Below are 18,611 nucleotides of genomic sequence, written 5' to 3'. Positions count from 1 at the left end.
ACATTTCATCATCAATTACTTCCTTCCAAAAGGCATTATCACGAGACTTCATGGCCTCTTGATAAGTCTTAGGATCGTCTTCAATACTATAGCAATAAGAGTATCCAAGATTAATTTCATCCCTTGAACCTTCCACCAAATACACTTAGAAGTCGGATCCGAAAATTTTCGCGATTTGGCCTCTTTTGCTTCTACAAAGCTCTTGTAGTTCTTGCACATTACCTGATGGGTTTTATACAAACAACCCTATGTGTGCATGCAACCCTAGATTTGGATCTATGTTTTCACTATTAGATACACAACATTATGAACACAAGAAGAACCCTAGCATGCTCCTATGTATTTCAAAATTTAAATAGTATAAGGGATTACATACCTCTTGTTGTTATATTGTAATAACAACTCAAATCTCCAATCTTCTTGTCTTTGAAAGCAAGTACCACAAGTGTAGTACCTCTAATGGCTCACAAACACCAAGAGCAAATGGAAAGGCAAGAGAGAGAGGGGGGAGAGAGGTATAAAATCGGCTCTAGGAGATTCTAGGATCAAGTGGCCGATTTTCCTAAGCCAAAGGGTCTTTATATAGGTGTAGGGATTAGGGTTTCAGTCCTTATCCTTATCTGATTACTTGCCCACCAAGCAGTCCAAAGCATAAGCCTAGAAACCTTATCATGGATGAATTCTAGGGCCTTATTGTTGGATAAGGTGTCTAAGTCCATAACTATTCGGGGTCAGTACTTGACCCAACCCGGCATGGTCCATTTGGGTTGCATGGCACCATGCAATTGGATAGACTAAATGAGAGAAATAACACTTGGAGATTATTAATATATTATAAGTTCTAATATACTAATAATATTATTTGATTAGTTTGATCAAGAATTAATTTAGAATTAATTAAGTGATCAAAAGATAACTAATTAAATATATGGGTTGATTATGTAAATCATTCATATCTTGTATAGTGGGCTAAGAGGCTCCATGGATTATCAAGTTGGGTTCCACCCATAGGATGCTCCATGGATGCTCCATGGGAGTTACAAACCCATGGGTCATAGAAATGAAGAGTCATGACACATTAGGGTTTACATGGTGTAACCCTAGATGTGTCAACACTATATAAGAGTCCCATTCTCCACCAAAATCGGCTACACATAAGAAACTAGAGGGCTATGCCGATTTCAAGAAGTGTGTATTCTCTCAAAAGTTTTTCCAAGAGTATTTGGTGTTGTGTGAAGCATTTGAGGCATCACACTTGGGGTGCTAGGCTCACAAGGTTTCAAGGATCATAAGCAACAACAAGGTAAGTTATTCTATCTTTCATTCAAGTTAAAATTGTTCCCCATGTATGTTAGATAGGAATATAACCTTGGAATTCAACTTTGCATGATAATTAGACAAACATAGATCCAAGGTTATTAGGGTTGCATGTACACTTAGGAAGTGTTAGAATGCTCAAAACCCATCAGTGGTATCAGAGCCTAGGCTTGTTTGTTTGTTATTTGTGCTTAAAAGTTGAAAAAAGTCGAAAAACTTGTTGTCTGCCTGATGAACTCGCCGAGTCCATGGGGGGACTCGCTGAGTTCGCTTGTATCTTCAACCTACTCACCGAGTAGGTTCATGCACTCGGCGAGTAGGAGCCACAGAGTGCAGATTTTCGACTTTAGTTGCTGGAAATGGACTAGAAACATTACCCTAAACTGTTTTGGTACTTGAAAACTTGTTTTAGATGGTGTAATGTCTTTGCTAATCCATTTACAATAACTAGTTATCAAAATTACAAAGTTTTAAGTGTAATTTTGATTCATGAAAATGTTAATATTCATGTTCTTGATCTTATGATGTTTAGATGATCATAGGAATTATTTGTAACCTATGTGGTAGTTTAATTCTTGATCATAATGTGTTTTAATGGAGTCCATAACTTGTCCTCAAGTTATGGAAAACCAAAAGTCACTTGAGTTAAAACCATTAAAAGAACACAAGAGTTAGAAAAATGAAGAGTCTTCATTTTTATTACTCTAATAAACTCATAAGTTACAAGAAATGAAAAAGTTTTGAAAGTTTACAAAACTTGCCCTCAAGTTTTGGAACAAGTAAAGTCATGTTAAAAACTTTAGTTCCAACCCTTAGAATTTTAAAAGTTAAAATTCAACCCTTGTACTTATATTATTATGATTTAATAATTATATATATATATATATATATATATATATATATATATATATATATATATATATATGTATAAGAACAAAGTCGTCTTACCGTTAGTACGCCTCATTCACGAAGCCGGTCTATAAGGTGGGTATAAGGTTGTTGCCTATAAAATGGCAACTTAATGGGTGTCCACTCTCACCCACCGCTTGCTTGACCGGTGGAGGGTCGTTAGCCGAACGGGTAAGACAAGGACTTATAAATTCTCATTAAAAGTATGATGAATATTATAAAGTAACTAAATGTTTTATTAAATTCCCAATCTTAGTTACTTTAGGAAAAATGTGAATAAGGTGCTAATCCATGAAATTACACTTTACACTTTGTTTAAGTCGTTGGTGGAGCGTGTGTGGTTAACCGGCACACTAACTTGGACTTAACAAGGTAGGTAAAGGGTGACTTAAGGTTTATTATAGTATCGATGGAGCGTGTGTGGTTTACCGGCACATCGATTGAGTGATAAACTTTAAGGGTACCAAGTGATTTGCATGGTTACTTCACACCTCGTTTTGTGATCCTCAGTATCCCAGTCACACAACTTGGAGGGCACACTCGATATTGAAACATGCCTTTGAAAAGTTCATTGAATCTCAAAGAATCTAGGAATTTCTAAGAACCAATCAAAAACCTAATATTTAATATTTCGGTTTTCGTGGTGGAAATTGGTGAATCGTCATTCACCTACCTTTCAAATATGTTATAGCTTGGATTACGACATACCTCTTCTAAGTTATAAGATATTGTGATTGGGTCCTAGCCTTAATATTACATTTGGGTGTTTTATTAAGGACTCTCTTAATATCTAAACTAGTCTTGTCCTTTTCTTTCAGATGTCTTCAAACAATGTTGCTTCTGGCTCTAATCCTAATGGCTCCTTTACCCTTATGAACTTGTGTTGGAAAGTCACTTTTGATGGATCCAACTTCAATGAGTGGATCAGAAACATCAGGATGATTACCCCCTACGAGGACAAAGAATATGTCCTTGACAAGGAGCTTAAGGAGATTGATGAGACCACTGCAACTCCCCAGGAGATCGCTGACTTTCAGGCACATGAAAGGGATGCTACGAAAGTGGCATGCATCATGATGGCCACGATGACAGCGGAACTCTAAAAGTCCTATGAGGATTTCTACCCTTATGAAATGCACCAAGATCTGATGGAAAGATACCATCAAAGTGCACGACAAGAGAGGTATGAAATCATTTGCTCCATGATAACAACCATGATGAAGGACGGGGAATCCGTCACGAGCCACATGCAGAAAATGCAAAGGTATGTGGATCGATTGCTGAAGCTTAATGTGAACTTCCCTGAGGAGCTTGCAATAGATATCATTTTGCACTCCTTACCATCGTGCTATGATCAATTCCGCATGACATATCACATGAATAAGGAAGAGGTCACACTCAGCAAAGTTCAGGGACTTCTCAAGACCGCAGAATCAGGTCTTAAGGGGAAGTCGGTTGTTAACACTCCTACTCCAAACTCCACTCCGGTTTTGGCAATCGGGAAAGTCGCGGGAAGAAGAGAAAGAGCTCTTCTAAGGGTACCAAGGCTCGGACCCTTGATGGCTCTTCTTCAAGTGGAACCAAGAAAGGTTTCGTCACTCCTTCTTCTGACCCAAAAGAGGCTGAATGCTTCTATTGTCATGAAAAATCACATTGGAAGCGGAACTGCCCAAAATACCAGCAAGATGTGAAGGATGGGAAAGTTAAAACCAACCATGCAGGTATTTACACTATCATTTCTAATAACTCACCCCATTCTAAATCTTGGGTCCTTGATACCGGTTGTGGTATTCATATTTGTTGTGACTTGCAGGGACTAAGAAGAAGTGAGAATGTGGAGCAAGGAAGAATAAACTTAATCATGGGGAATAGGAAAGCTTTACCTGTCACCAAGATTGGAGTTTATACTTTATCGCTAAGTAGTGGGTTTAGTTTAGATTTGAATAAGTGTTGTTATTCGCCAGAAATGGCAAGAAATATTATTTCCTTTCATGCATTGTATAAACAAGGTTTCACCTTTTCATTTGATAATGAAGTTGGTTCGATTAATGCTTTCTTTAATAATGTTCTTTATTTTAAAGCATTACCTTGTGATGGCGTGTATGAAACAGTATATGTGGTTGATAACTTAGGAAATAATGTATTGTGTATTGATTCTGTTAATAATAACTTGGATAAAGCATCATTATGGCATTTTCGTCTTGGACATATAAGCAAGAAACGCATAGGCCAACTCCAAAAGGATGGAGTCTTAGAGTCATTTGACCTAAAGTCAGATGATAGTTGCGAATCATGCTTACTTGGAAAAATGACAAAGTCACCCTTCACAGGCTCGTGTGAGGGGTGAAGGTTTGTTGGACCTTGTACACACGGATGTGTGTGGACCATTCAAACATGCCACAAGGGATGCTAATCGTTATTATTTGACTTTTACTGATGATTATAGTAGATATGGATATGTCTACTTAATCAAGCATAAGTCAGAGACTTTCGAAAGGCTTAAGGAATTTAAACAGGAAGTCGAGAATCAATTGGGCAGGAACATTAAGATGCTTCGATCCGATCGTAGTGGTGAGTATCTTAGTTCAGAGTTCCTTGACTATCTAAGGGAATGTGGGATAGTCTCACAATTGACACCTCCCAGGACACCACAGTTGAATGGTGTGGCTGAGAGGCGTAATCGAACCTTGTTGGATATGGTTTGTTCCATGATGAATCGAGCTTCGCTACCAATCTCATTCTGGGGGTATGCCTTAGAGACTGCTGCCCATATCCTTAATCTAGTCCCTATAAAGAAAGTTGCCAAAACTCCTCATGAGATGTGGACTGGTAAAGTACCCAAACTAGACCACATCAAGATTTGGGGTTGCGAGGCTTTCGTGAGACGCGAGACTCATGATAAGCTCGAACCTCGAAGCGAGAGGTGTATTTTCATCGGCTACCCACAACAATCCTTTGGTTACCTCTTCTATAGACCTAGTGAAAATGTGGTCTTTGTAGCTAGGAGGGCTTTCTTTAGAGAGAGAGAGTTCATAAGCCAAGGAAACAGTGGGAGGCAAGTTGATCTTGAAGAAATTCAAGAGTCAAGCGGTGAAGGAACTTCAAACCCTAGCACTCAACTTGAGGAGGAAACTCCTGTTGAGTCAATTGACAAGTCTGTATCTCTGAGGCGTTCCACAAGGGTTAGGAATGCTCCTGAGCATTACTATGGATTCCATATTACTACAGAAGGAGATACACTTATCAGTGATGAGACACTGATAGGTCTGGATGAACCTAACAGTTACGCGGAAGCCATGGCAGGCCCTGAGTCGGCCAAGTGGAAAGAGGCAATGGACAGCGAAATATAGTCCATGTGTGACAATCAAGTTTGGAACTTGGTTGAGAATGTACCAAGTCGTAAGACAGTAGGGTGCAAATGGATCTTCAAGAAGAAGACCGACATGGATGGTAAAGTACACACTTATAAGGCTAGACTGGTTGCAAAGGGCTTCTCTCAAATTCTTGGAGTGGACTATGATGAGACCTTTTCTCCATTAGCCAAGATTAAGTCTATTCGGGTTCTGTTAGCCATAGCTGCATTTCATGACTATGAAATATGGCAAATGGATGTCAAAACCGCTTTCCTTAATGGAAAGTTGGCTGAAGATGTTTACATGAGTCAGCTAGAGGGTTTTGTCAGCAACGAGTACCCTAATAGAGTGTGTAAGCTTGAGAAATCCATTTATGGATTGAAGCAAGCACCTCGCAAATGGAATCTTTGCTTTGATGAAAAGGTCAAGGAATTTGGCTTTTCTAGGAGTGAAGATGAGTCTTGCGTGTATGTCAAGGCTAGTGGGAGTATAGTTAGCTTTTTGGTATTGTATGTGGATGACATACTACTCATAGGAAATGACATCCCAACTCTGCAGGAAGTTAAGTCCTGGCTTGGGAAGTGTTTCTCTATGAAGGACCTAGGAGAAGCTGCCTATATTCTAGGGATAAGGATCTTGAGAGATCGGAGTAAAAGACTAATTGGACTTAGTCAGAGTACCTACTTGGATAAGGTGCTGAAGAGATTCAGCATGCAGGACTCCAAGAAAGGAGAGTTACCCATCCAGAGTAACGCCAGATTGAGTAAGACACAAATCCCTAGCATTGAGGCTGAGATAGCATAAATGAGTCGAATACCTTATGCTTCGGCTTTAGGATCGATCATGTATGCTATGACGTGTACTCGACCTGATGTAGCCTTTGTCCTGAGCATGGTTAGCAGGTATCAGGGGAACCCTGTCAAGGCACACTGGACTGCGGTAAAGAATATCCTCAAGTACCTACGGAGGACTAAGGACTGGGTCCTTACCCTCGGTGGGAGTGATGACTTGAGAATTATGGGGTATAGCGATGCTAGCTTCCAGACTGATAGGGATAATTTCCTCTCTCAGTCGGACTGGGTCTTTACCCTAAATGGAGGAGCAATTTCTTGGAAGAGTTCCAAGCAAGAGACAGTGGCTGTTTCAACTTGTGAATCAGAGTATATTGCAGCTAGCGAGGCGGCAAAGGAGGCGATATGGCTGAAGAACTTCATTGGAGACCTTGGAGTTGTACCAGCTATTAAAGAGCCAATGGAAATTTTCTATGATAGTGAAAGTGTTGTTGCCTTAGCCAAGGAACCAAGGGATCACGGGAGATCCAGACACATCGACAGAAAATACCATTTTATCAGACATCGAATAGAAGAAGGACTCCTCGTGGCAAAGAGGGTATCATCGAATGAGAACCCAGCAGATCCCCTCACGAAGGGACTGACTCGGGTTAAGCATCTCCAGCATGCTCGGAGCATAGGGCTGAAGGATGATATTAGATTTAGTAGTTAGATAACCTCGAAATTTGTAAAGTGTAATTGACATTAGATGATGAATAAAAGGTGTTTTATTTATGAGTAAAGTGTTGCTATCTCTTGTCGATCGTTTACTATATTTCTTTTGCATGTTTTGACTTCCAGAATAATTTTGTTTGGTATAACATATTATTCAAACCTCCACAGTCGGTCATATGTCGGAAGTAGGTATGAATCAAGACTGTCATGATTGGTTGCAGAGGTCTAAGGTGTTGGACAAGGCTACAACAATCATGAGTGCTTATAAGTTTTGAGCATTGGACTCAACCCACGCTCACTGGAATCACTTCATGGAATTCTATCTCGAGTGATCGTGAGACGGTAATATCATATAAGTCTTCAAACCTAGAGATATGATTTGTTACTTGCAAGTTGGTTATGCATTGATTGTACGAAAACGCATTGGTAACTCGATGTTATAAAACGTGCTTTTGTGTGTAATTCAATGAGTGGTAGAACAAACATATGAGTCGAAGTTTATCTGTTCCTTCTTGGATCAGAAGCTGATATCTGGGCCCCTCGATGATTTTGTTTTGACCTATGTACTGGGCCCGGTCAGAACTAAGTTGATGTGTTCAATTAAGTTCTTTGTCAAACAAATCGGAAATCGGGAAACAAACTGCTGGACAATAAGTAAGACATTGTTCCATGTATTTGTCCGGCTGATATCTAGAACAGAGGATTATATGATCACTTATCTTAAATGGCGTATCAACATCTTCTCAGTTCCGAGAGACCTTGAAAGAGCTACAATTGTCGGTCGGTTCCTGAAGTACTGGAGTTATAGTTATTAGACTTATCCAAGTGGGAGACTGTTGGATAAGGTGTCTAAGTCCATAACTATTCGGGGTCAGTACTTGACCCGACCCGACATGGTCCACTTAGGTTGCATGGCACCATGCAATTGGATAGACTAAATGAGAGAAATAACACTTGGAGATTATTAATATATTATAAGTTCTAATATATTAATAATATTATTTGATTAGTTTGATCAAGAATTAATTTAGAATTAATTAAGTGATCAAAAGATAACTAATTAAATATATGGGTTGATTATGTAAATCATTCATATCTTGTATAGTGGGCTAAGAGGCTCCATGGATTATCAAGTTGGGTTCCACCCATAGGATGCTCCATGGATGCTCCATGGGAGTTACAAACCCATGGGTCATAGAAATGAAGAATCATGACACATTAGGGTTTACATGGTGTAACCCTAGATGTGTCAACACTATATAAGAGTCCCATTCTCAAGAAGTGTGTATTCTCTCAAAAGTCTTTCCAAGAGCATTTGGTGTTGTGTGAAGCATTTGAGGCATCACACTTGGGGTGCTAGGCTCACAAGGTTTCAAGGATCATAAGCAACAACAAGGTAAGTTATTCTATCTTTCATTCAAGTTAAAATTGTTCCCAATGTATGCTAGATAGGAATATAACCTTGGAATTAAACTTTGCATGATAATTAGACAAACATAGATCCAAGGTTATTAGGGTTGCATGTACACTTAGGAAGTGTTAGAATGCTTAAAACCCATCACTTATCTCCTTGAATTCGTCCACCTATCCATAGGGCATCTATTGTCCCACTTTGTAACTATCACATAATTACAATTCAGCCCCGAGTTTAGTTAACTTCTTTTAATCACAAAATTAATTCTTGACCAATGTCAACTAAATAAATATGATTTCTCCTTCAATATATTATTCTTATAATATATTAATAAACCATAATAACCTCTTTCTTTATTATTTCTCCAGTCAAGTTGTTTTGGTGAAGGCAACCCAAAAGGATCATGCACAACCGGGTCAAGTACTTACCAAATATGGTTACAGGCTTAGACACTAATCCAACATTACCACCATCTTGACTTTCTGAAATTTGCCCTTTATTAGAACCAAAAGCCAGATCCTTAAGCCTTTGGATCGATGAAAATCACATCTCATCAAAAATTGCTTTCTGTGATTCGATAACAGTGGTAATCATAACCGAATCATTAGGTTCTATTACATAAAACCCATATGCCTTGGAATGTTCAACATATCCAATGAATATACAATCGATTCCACATTCTCCAAAAAATTTCTTTTTGGGCTTGGTGAGTTTTACAACTGCCCGACATCCCCAAACCCAAAAATAACTTAGATTCGACTTTTTTTGAACCAAAGTTCATATGGGACTATTTTGTTCCTTTTATTTGGAACCCTATTTAATAAATAGTAGGTCATTAACATGGCCTCTCCCCATAATCCTTCACTAAATCCCGAGTATGACAACATCGAGTTTACCATTTCCTTTAAAAATCCATTTGTGTGTTAAAAAATACCATTTTGTTGGGGTGTGTAAGGTGTCGTGGTCTCATGAATGATACACACTGATTGGAAGTATATGGGATCCATATATCCACCTCCCCTATTAGTCCTAAGACATTCAACTAGAATGCCAAATTACAATTCCACCTCGGTTTTGTATATGTTGAATTTATCTAAGGCTTCATCCTTAAAATGTAACAAATACACATAGAAAAACCAAGTGTAGTCATCAATAAAAGTGACTACATACTTTTTATTTCCTATAGAAGGAGTGGAGTGAAAATCACACTGGTCACTGTGTACAAGTTCCAAAACAGTTGAATTTCTAGTGACACTAGGAAATGGCTGTTTTGTTACTTTTATAAGAATACATGTTTTACATTTATCAAATGTCATATCAAAGGCTGGAATTAATCCATCTTTTGACATCTCATGCATCCTTCTAAAGTTGACATGACCTAATCTTACATGCCAAAGCATAGATTTATCAACATTAGAAGCATAAGATACAAATGCAGAATTTTGAACAGGTAGTAATTTGTCAACAATATTTAAATGAAACATTCTATTATTTAAATATCCAAAGCCAACAAACATTCCACCTTTAGATAAAATGAACTTATCCGACTCAATAACTTGTTTAAAACCATCATAATTCAAACAACTAGAACTAACAAGATTCTTGCGAATCTTGGGAAGAAACGAAACATAAAATAACTTAACTGTCTTTCTAGAAGTAAATTCAAGACACACGACACCTAAACCACAAATAGGAATAAAAGAGTCATCTCCTATTTTCAGCACCGACCCATCTTCAAACGGAGTTAATGTTTGAAACATCCGTTTATCCTTGCATACATGGTTCGTTGCCCCGGAGTCGATCCACCAAACAACATAATCATCTTGCATATAGAATGATTCAGGAATGAATGAAACATAGTAAACATAATTTTGAATAGAATTGTCAAAGTTAGTCAAAAAATGACCTCTTTAACTTGGGCCAAAGACCCGCTCACTTTCCCATTGGCTCCACTGCTTCCAGTACCATTGTTGCCTAAATTCACACGACAATCACGCTTGTAATGCCTAACTTGATTGCACCTCCAACAAACTATATCCTTTCTTTTTTTGTTGGAGTTGCTTGGGACATGTTCTTGCTTACGTTTGCCATGTCCTTTGTGGTTCTGGTTCCTTGGTTTGTTTTCAACCATATGAACCGAGGGCTATCCAAATTCAACTTTTCCTTTGGATTTTTCAGATTTGTCACTTTCCTTCGCACGAAGAGATTCTTCAATACGAATGTGACTAGCAAGTTGAACCAAAGACAATTCATCTTTTTGATGTTTCAAGTTGTGTTTGAAGTCTTTCCAGGATGGAGGTAGTTTGTCAATGATGGTTGACACAATAATGGATTCATCCATATTCATACGGTGCAGTTTAAACTGACCGTATATGCCAAGGAGTTCATTGTATTGTTCAGTAACAGAACTTTCATCGTCCATCTTATAATTGTTAAAGTCACTAACCAGAAAATTCTTGCTAGAAGCATCCTCGGTGATATATTTCAATTCAAGGGCGTCCCACAATTCCTTGGCACACAAGGTTTCACTATACATATCAAATAAAGCATCAGACATACCGTTCAGAATGTGACATTTGCAGATGTAGTCATCATTGTCCCACTTTTGCCTCCTTCTTATATCTTCAATTGTCTCAACAACACCTTCATCAGACTCCGTTGGTCTTAGAGTAGTCAACATGTATGTTTCTTTCAGAGTAGTCAGCATGAAGTGCATCTTATTCTTCCAACGCCTGAAGTCGACACTTTCGAACTTCTCCAGCTTGGCAAATTTAGTGGTCATCTCACAGATTGAGTCACCCATCTCCAGGAACAGAAATATCAGTTCGATTGTTAGAAATTTTAGGGTTTGTGGTGAAGATCTGGATACCAACTTGGATCGTGAGAACACTTTCCGAACTGATATTTCTACCCTATGCCTGGGTTGCAAGAAATTCAGCCTAGGATAATCCAAGTGGACACTTACGATACTAGGCACAAAAATCATAAGCTAAATTGCTAGAAAGATTCTGTGAAAGTTTGAAGAACACGAGAGCTAAATTTCGTGTGTTTCTTCTGAGAAGGAAGAACCGTTTATATAATAAACGAGATTAGGGTTGAGCCATTATGAGTTGCTTTGGAAGCAACTCAGGGCAATCCAGATTTTAATGAGGAGTTAGGGTTACCAAAACTAACGAGTTTCATTAGTTTTACCATAATCACCCTCAAGAATCCTAATTTCCCACTATGTTCCTATATGTAAAATTCAGCCAGCCAGGGGCTCTGCCCCTTGGACCCCGCTAGAGGCGCTGACTCTAGACCCCGCCAAAGGGGCGCTGCCCCCAGACCCCCGACTTGTCGTCGAATTGGCTTCTAATTTGATATTATACATGCGTGCACTCTGCACAAACCTGAACATATATTAGAATACAAATTATGAAGCCACTTAGCTCACATGTTAATTCTAGTTACATAAAATGACATGGTGACACTAAAATCACCAACAGGATCCCCATCTACATTAGGAATGTCTAACAACCTCCTGAAACATGCATTCCGAAACATAGTCTCTCATTCCACATCCGGGTCTATTTTTGAATGCCGTAAGGATTTCCCCGCCGATTTTGGGTTTACACGAGAGTGTAATTGATGCATCAACAATCATGTCGTGCTGCACAAATAAAAGGTGTTAGCACTTCATTCTAAAATGGAAATGACCAATATTCCGGACGAGTTCTAAACCTGTTCTTCATGTTCCAGACACATTCATCGTGTTCCGGAATGGTTCTTCACGTTCTGGAGGCTTCCAAAATGACATTTTAAGATCCGAAACACGACATTTCGATGTAAATCAACAAGAACTAAACATCTAATCTACTTTTCAGTTGGTCCTACAACAATGACATCTTTAATTTAAACTACGAAATGTTTTCGGTTCATTCCGGATGTGGTCTACTACATCCGGAATAGCGGATGTGGTCTACTACATCCGGAACAGTAAGTAACAGTAGATAACGAAGAACATGCCCGTAAAATAACGGGGTCGTAGTGCTCGTCTTCCATGTCGGAGATGGGTGTCGATGCCTGTCGGAGATGGAAGTTGCATGTCAGAATCGAGTCGGAACGTCATAATCTAGTCAGAACGTCGGAATCGAAATGTGCCTTTCCAGAATGAAGTTGTCGCCTCAAATTATATTTTGGATTTTGAAATTCAAAATCTCGATCCGGAACATATACGGTTCCTGCGGAATAGGCATTCCAGATCCAATGAAACGGGTTGGGCCACTCGAAAAATAATTCGAAACTCGTTCTGGAACGACCCATTCCGGAATATGTGGTTATTTTGTAAAAAAATGTTATATTAAAAAAAGAAAACCAAAAAAATGGTTAGATTATTCAATTTCTCTTCTTTTAATTACTAAACACAATTTAAATATTTTAATCATACTTGTCTCATAAGTATCAATTAAATATCATGAATTAAAAACATTTTTAGTTGTAGCGATTTAATTCCAAATAACCTTTAATTGGAATTTGAAACGTTGGAATATTAAAATAGAACTCTAATGCAATTAACAAGTTTTCTATACATCAATGTGGTTATATATATATATATATATATATATATATATATATATATATATATATATATATATATATATATATATATATATATATATATATATTACTCCTATACATATTCTTTTAAATATTTACCATTTATATAATTACTTGGACCCTTATGCATATAGTATTATATAAGTAATACACATAAAATATTAGACGTATATAATTAAATTTTTGAATATAAGATTTGAATGTTTTTGATACAATATTTAGTATATGGATTAGATGATCATATTATTCTTTTATTACTAAATACAAATTTAATCATATTTAATTAATTCTCATAAGTATCAATATAAACATAATATTCTATTTAGTTGTAGTTTGTTTAATTTTAAATAACATATATTGATGCTTTAATAATTTTAGTATTTATCCAAAGATTATATGGTAAATAGTTAAAAATTATAAGTTGTAATGTTAAATATAAAGCCTAAATCTTAAATTAACAAAAAATTCCTAAAACTATTTATATTGTATAATTGCATTATGCGCAACATTTACGTATTATTATGTATACGGTTTAAACAAGCTAATTTTACCAAACACATGTTATCTTTTTGTATTCCAATTTTCTTTATTTTAGTTCTCGTTCAATTTTAAGCGGGTGTAAAAGAAATAAAGAAGAGGTGTAAAAGAAATAATATTTTATTAGGCTATAATAGAAAATAGAATAATCTTGATTAAACTCATTAAAGAATGTAAAGTAGGAGAGTAATTTGAATTTAAATATAGAAGTGACAGCTTAGATGTAATGTATCACCGAAGCATCCCACGTGTAAATATGAAAGAAACAAACAAAAAGCAAAATAACATACACAGTTGCACACCCCAATCCACTCCTCTTTGCTTCTTTCTTCACTGCCATAAATGCATTTCACAGGTACAGATTACAGTAACTCTACATTATTGCATCACTTCACTTGTTACTCTCCCTCCGCAACCCCATTCTCTCTCTCTTCGGGAATCACAAAACCCCGTCAATAGCTTCAACTTGTTCTACATTTCAAGCTCTTGTCTCTTTCAAAAAAGGTTTAGATTCAATTTCTCAACATTTTTCACTTCTTTTTTCGCCTTTTTCCAGAAACCCTAATTTCGACATGGGTTTCCCGAATTGTTGGTCCTTTTCGAAGTAGATGTAATACTTGTGGGTTACAATGTTGATTTCGCTTCTTTTTCGTTTATAAAGGCCTGCCATTTCTACGTCTGCTCTGTGGTTGGTCCTGTGGAGCCATTTAGTTTGATAGAGCAACCATGTTTGCATTTTCTCGGAGAGGAAAGAAGCTTGGCAGGTGAGTGTTTTCCATCTAAATCTATACATTCAAACAAATGTATCTATATCAATTGTGTGTATATGGCCATTTGGGTATCTGTTTATTCAATGCATATGTGCGTATAGTAATTATAATGGAGTGTTTGACCAAGTAAATAAATTTTAAAGCAAAAACAAAATTGTAATTTCGTCCTAGCCCTAACACAAAAGGTCGATTCTTGATGCTTAATTTGGACATTAGAGGCAATTATTACGTTTCTTGTAGTTTCTGTTTTTCCTTGACTTTTTTTGACTTAATGTAGAAAGAAGACTAAAGACTCAAAGAGAAAGTCAAGAAACAGCTCCCTTAGATTAAAGAATTAGATGACCTGCATGATTAAACACTCATTGTTGAAGGTTAACATCATTTGGGATAGTTGACAAGGCAAAATATTGTTCTTTAAGCATTAAGTAAAAAAAGAAACAGTGAAAGTGAAACACACTCATATATAAGTCCTGCCCCCAACTCCATTAAGTCAAAAAGGAAAAAGTAACACCTAAGCTTCACATGGATAGGCATTGTATATGAATGCATATCCATGGAAAATTTAGTTTTTGGAGGTGATTAATTAATTGGATTTTGTTTTTCTTTCTTTTCTGCAGAGTTAAAGTTCAGCTTTCTGACTCTACTCAGGGTACACGTAGTCCTGTTCGACAACCCAAACGCACAAACAATTCCCATGTAAGAATTATTTAGTGTTTGGTATGATGGAATTGGGGAAGGAATGGAATGGAATGGTTCATTCCTTGGAATTCATTATTCCATTCCACCCAACCAAACAGATTGATCATGCACATTTTGCATTGTATTACATCTATCATCTTTGATTGATGTTCTAAAGTATTAGATACCCATGATTTGTTTTGCTTTATATTTTATACATATTGTTGGGTGTAAAAATGACAGGGACAGGGTGATAATGTTACAACTGGAATCAATGATTCCGATGATAATAATCAATGTTCATCCATTGCACCTTCGCTAGACACTTCCAATTCCAACAACAATGAAGGATGGAAAAAGCTTTCCACTACTGGAGATAAGCCTACACCTCGCTTCAATGTAACACATTCTCCCAATTCCAATTCCAATTCCAATTTAGGGTTAAGTTCATGAAATGATGAAATAGCAACACACCATTCCATTTAGCTCAATAAACTTTCTAATTTCCTTCCACTCATCCATATTTTGACTGCCACATCAGCATGGTAAAGCAGTCCAAAATTAGAAAGTTTAGCGACCTAAGATAGATAAAATGGAATAGTTGGTTTCCATTTCATGATCTTAATTTTAAGGCGAATGAATGTTTACCCTTTGCTCCTAAATAGCATGCAGCAGCTGTAATTGGAAAGAAGATGATTATTGTTGGTGGTGAATCTGGAAACGGATTATTAGATGATGTACAGGTAGTATATATATATTATCTTTTTCCTTTTTTTGTAGAATTTTAGCAATATATAATCACTTGCTAAATCATGAAATGTTTTTTGGAGTCTACATTAATAGATTTTTTGCTTAAAAAATACACTTGGTGTGTAATACTGAGAGTTGTGTATGGTTTTTCAGGTTCTCAATTTTGAAAATTTTTCATGGACAACAGCTTCATCAAGATTGTACCTTTCACCATCTAATCTTGCACTCAAGATTCCAGCATGCAAGGGTCATTGTTTGGTATTTATCAACTATTATTAGAATTAAAAAAAAAAAACAAATACATTGCTATTTCTTGATTTAAATTATAAATTTAATATTGTTTTTGTTGTATTTATTATATTAGGTTCCTTGGGGAAAGAAAGTGCTTTTGATTGGAGGGAGAACTTCTCCACCAAGTGATAGAGTATCAGTGTGGGCTTTTGATGCAGAAACAGAGTCTTGGTCACTTATGGAAGCAAAAGGAGACATCCCTGTAATCTTTCTTTCCAAACATTCACATATTACAAGTGCAAAAAGACGTAAATGCCCTTCTCATCCTCATGAACATTCCAGGTTGCACGAAGTGGGCACAGTGTAGTTAGGGCAGGATCTGCTTTAATCTTATTTGGAGGTGAAGATATGAAAAGGAAAAAATTAAACGACTTACATATGTTTGATCTTAAGTCACTCACATGGCTTCCTCTTCATTGCACGTAAGAAGCTTCAATCTTATATATAAAATATAAAATATTATTTCTTTTATTTGACTTTTGTTGACTTTTTAGGGGACCTGGGCCTTCTTCAAGATGTAATCATGTTGCAGCTTTGTATGATGATAAATTGCTTCTTGTGTTTGGAGGAACTTCAAAGTCTAAATCTTTGAATGATTTATACTCACTTGACTTTGAAACGGTGTGTATAAAATTTTGTTTATTCATCTTGATTATAGAAATTTGATTTTATTATTCTTGAAAAAAATATTTTTTTTCTTTTTGTTTCAGATGATGTGGTCAAGAATCAAGATTCGTGGTTTTCATCCATCACCTCGATCTGGTTGTTGTGGAGTGTTATGTGGGACAAAATGGTACATTGCAGGAGGTGGCAGCAGAAAAAAACGTAAATCTTCTATTTTCTAAATATTAAATATAAATAAAATCATAATTCATTTCTCTTAATATCTTTTTATTGTCACACATTTAATAGGGCATGCAGAGATATTAGTGTATGATATCTTGAAACTGGAGTGGTCTGTTGTTCATTCATCATCCCAACAATCTATCACCACCAACAAGGTAATCTTTTTTTAATTTTACTTTTTAATATTTATGATTATATTATTATATGATTATATCATAAAAAAGAAATTTGTTCTCTTCATAGGGTTTTAGCCTTGTGCTTATACAAAAGAAGGAAACAGAATATCTGGTTGCATTTGGAGGTCTTAAGAAGGAGGCATCAGACCAGGTCAAATATGAATCCGAGATGTTATTTACTTATTTACCATATTGCCCTTTTAGATTTTGTTAAATGTGTTACAGGTTGAGGTACTGATGCTGGAAAATCATGATTTATCCACAAGTAGACGAACAACCCTTCTATCTGAGAAGCGTTCTTCTGGACTTGGTTCGGGGGGTAATTTTGGAAAACAAAATTTAGCTTCTGCAATTGAACATCATGGGTCAGGTAGGAAATCATTGTCAGAATCTTTATTAGTGGATTCAAATCCTGGTAATGGTAATGTCTCACTCCGGAAAGAACATGTTGATGATGACATGGCATTGAAACTTTCAAGAAATATGGAAGATGAAAGATCCTCATTGGTAACTAACTCCCATCTTTTTGCTACTAAATGCAAGAAATAAAAAAAAAAAAAAACTTTTTATATTTGTGTATGTGATTTCAGCCAATTGGTGAGACATGTTCACCGGAAACCACAGAGAAAGAGGAGAAAGAACGGAATGAGGATTCCATTCCATTCCAAGAAACGGATGGAAAGACAGGGTTCTTTCCGGCTTCTTCAAGTATATATCAATTGTATGAAATAAAGATGTCGGCTTTAATGAGAAAGAATGGAATTCTTGAAGGAAAATTAGCATCTGCTGAAAAGAATCTTTCTTCAGTTATTAAAAGCAAACAAGAAGCTGAAAAGAGGTTGGTGGACACATTGAAGGATATGGAATTGATGAAAGAGAAATTAGTTTTAGTGGAAATGGCACAAGAAGAAGCAAACAGCTTATCAAATATTGTTCATTCAGATCATGTAAGGCTTGAACATGACGTGGCTTTTTTAAAAGCAGTTTTGGATGATACACAGAAGGTAATAAATATACTAATATATGTTTTTCATGTTTCATGGGTTTATAGGATTTTGTCCTGATATTCAAGTATGTTGTTTTTTTTTTTTTTTTTTTTTTTTTTTTTTTTTTTTTCATTTAGGAATTACATTCGACTAGAGGAGTCCTCTCTGGAGAAAGAGCAAGAGCATTTCAGCTACAGGTATGTTTGTTAGGGTTCATGTTTTTTTAGTCTGATCATAATTCATATGAGGGGTGATGAAATTTTTTGGATATTGATTATATGCATGCAGGTTGAAGTATTCCATTTGAAGCAAAGATTGCAATCAATGGAGAATAGAACACCAACGCCTAGAAAACCATTCCATGGATGAATTTATTATTACTTCTCAAATGGTTTTGTAAGATATGATGTGATCCATTATCTGTATATTATTTCCACTTCTCCAAACATAAATTAAACGCAGTCTCTTTTGATTTTCTGTTCA

General features: G+C 36.4%; 2 protein-coding genes across 3 annotated transcripts; one reads left to right on the top strand and one right to left on the bottom strand.

Moving 5' to 3' along the window:
• Positions 1 to 10,641: 10,641 nt before the first annotated feature.
• LOC145050788 (uncharacterized) lies at positions 10,642 to 11,301 on the bottom strand. Its single transcript, XM_078998981.1, has one exon. It carries the CDS (start codon positions 11,299 to 11,301, stop codon positions 10,642 to 10,644), a length of 660 nt encoding a protein of 219 aa, XP_078855107.1.
• A 2,647-nt stretch (positions 11,302 to 13,948) lies between these two features.
• On the top strand, positions 13,949 to 18,611 carry LOC145054988 (Galactose oxidase/kelch repeat superfamily protein). Of its 2 annotated transcripts, none has more exons than XM_079003267.1 (16): positions 13,949 to 14,135; positions 14,293 to 14,395; positions 15,019 to 15,097; positions 15,329 to 15,478; positions 15,745 to 15,822; positions 15,983 to 16,087; positions 16,194 to 16,322; positions 16,403 to 16,542; positions 16,615 to 16,741; positions 16,831 to 16,945; positions 17,033 to 17,121; positions 17,210 to 17,293; positions 17,368 to 17,649; positions 17,733 to 18,146; positions 18,266 to 18,325; positions 18,417 to 18,611. In XM_079003267.1, the coding sequence occupies exons 2-16, from the start codon at positions 14,358 to 14,360 to the stop codon at positions 18,495 to 18,497; spliced, it is 1,971 nt and encodes a 656-aa protein (XP_078859393.1). In that variant the 5' UTR covers positions 13,949 to 14,135; positions 14,293 to 14,357; the 3' UTR covers positions 18,498 to 18,611. The 2 variants fall into 2 exon arrangements, with proteins under 2 accessions (XP_078859393.1, XP_078859392.1); XM_079003266.1 differs by having other exon boundaries at positions 13,950 to 14,135; positions 15,323 to 15,478.

This window comes from Lactuca serriola, chromosome 5, assembly GCF_051521515.1.
Source record: "Lactuca serriola cultivar US96UC23 chromosome 5, Lser_US96UC23_V15, whole genome shotgun sequence".
Classification (NCBI taxonomy): domain Eukaryota; kingdom Viridiplantae; phylum Streptophyta; class Magnoliopsida; order Asterales; family Asteraceae; genus Lactuca; species Lactuca serriola.
This window is presented reverse-complemented; position numbering and strand designations above follow the sequence as displayed.

Coding starts and splice junctions, on each gene's coding strand:
- LOC145050788 (XM_078998981.1), bottom strand. CDS start 11,301: ATGGGTGACTCAATCTGTGAGATGACCACTAAATTTGCCAAGCTGGAG.
- LOC145054988 (XM_079003266.1), top strand. CDS start 14,358: ATGTTTGCATTTTCTCGGAGAGGAAAGAAGCTTGGCAG. Junction 15,098..15,322: donor AACGCACAAACAATTCCCAT/GTAAGAATTATT, acceptor TAAAAATGACAG/GGACAGGGTGATAATGTTAC. Junction 16,543..16,614: donor TGGCTTCCTCTTCATTGCAC/GTAAGAAGCTTC, acceptor TTGACTTTTTAG/GGGACCTGGGCCTTCTTCAA.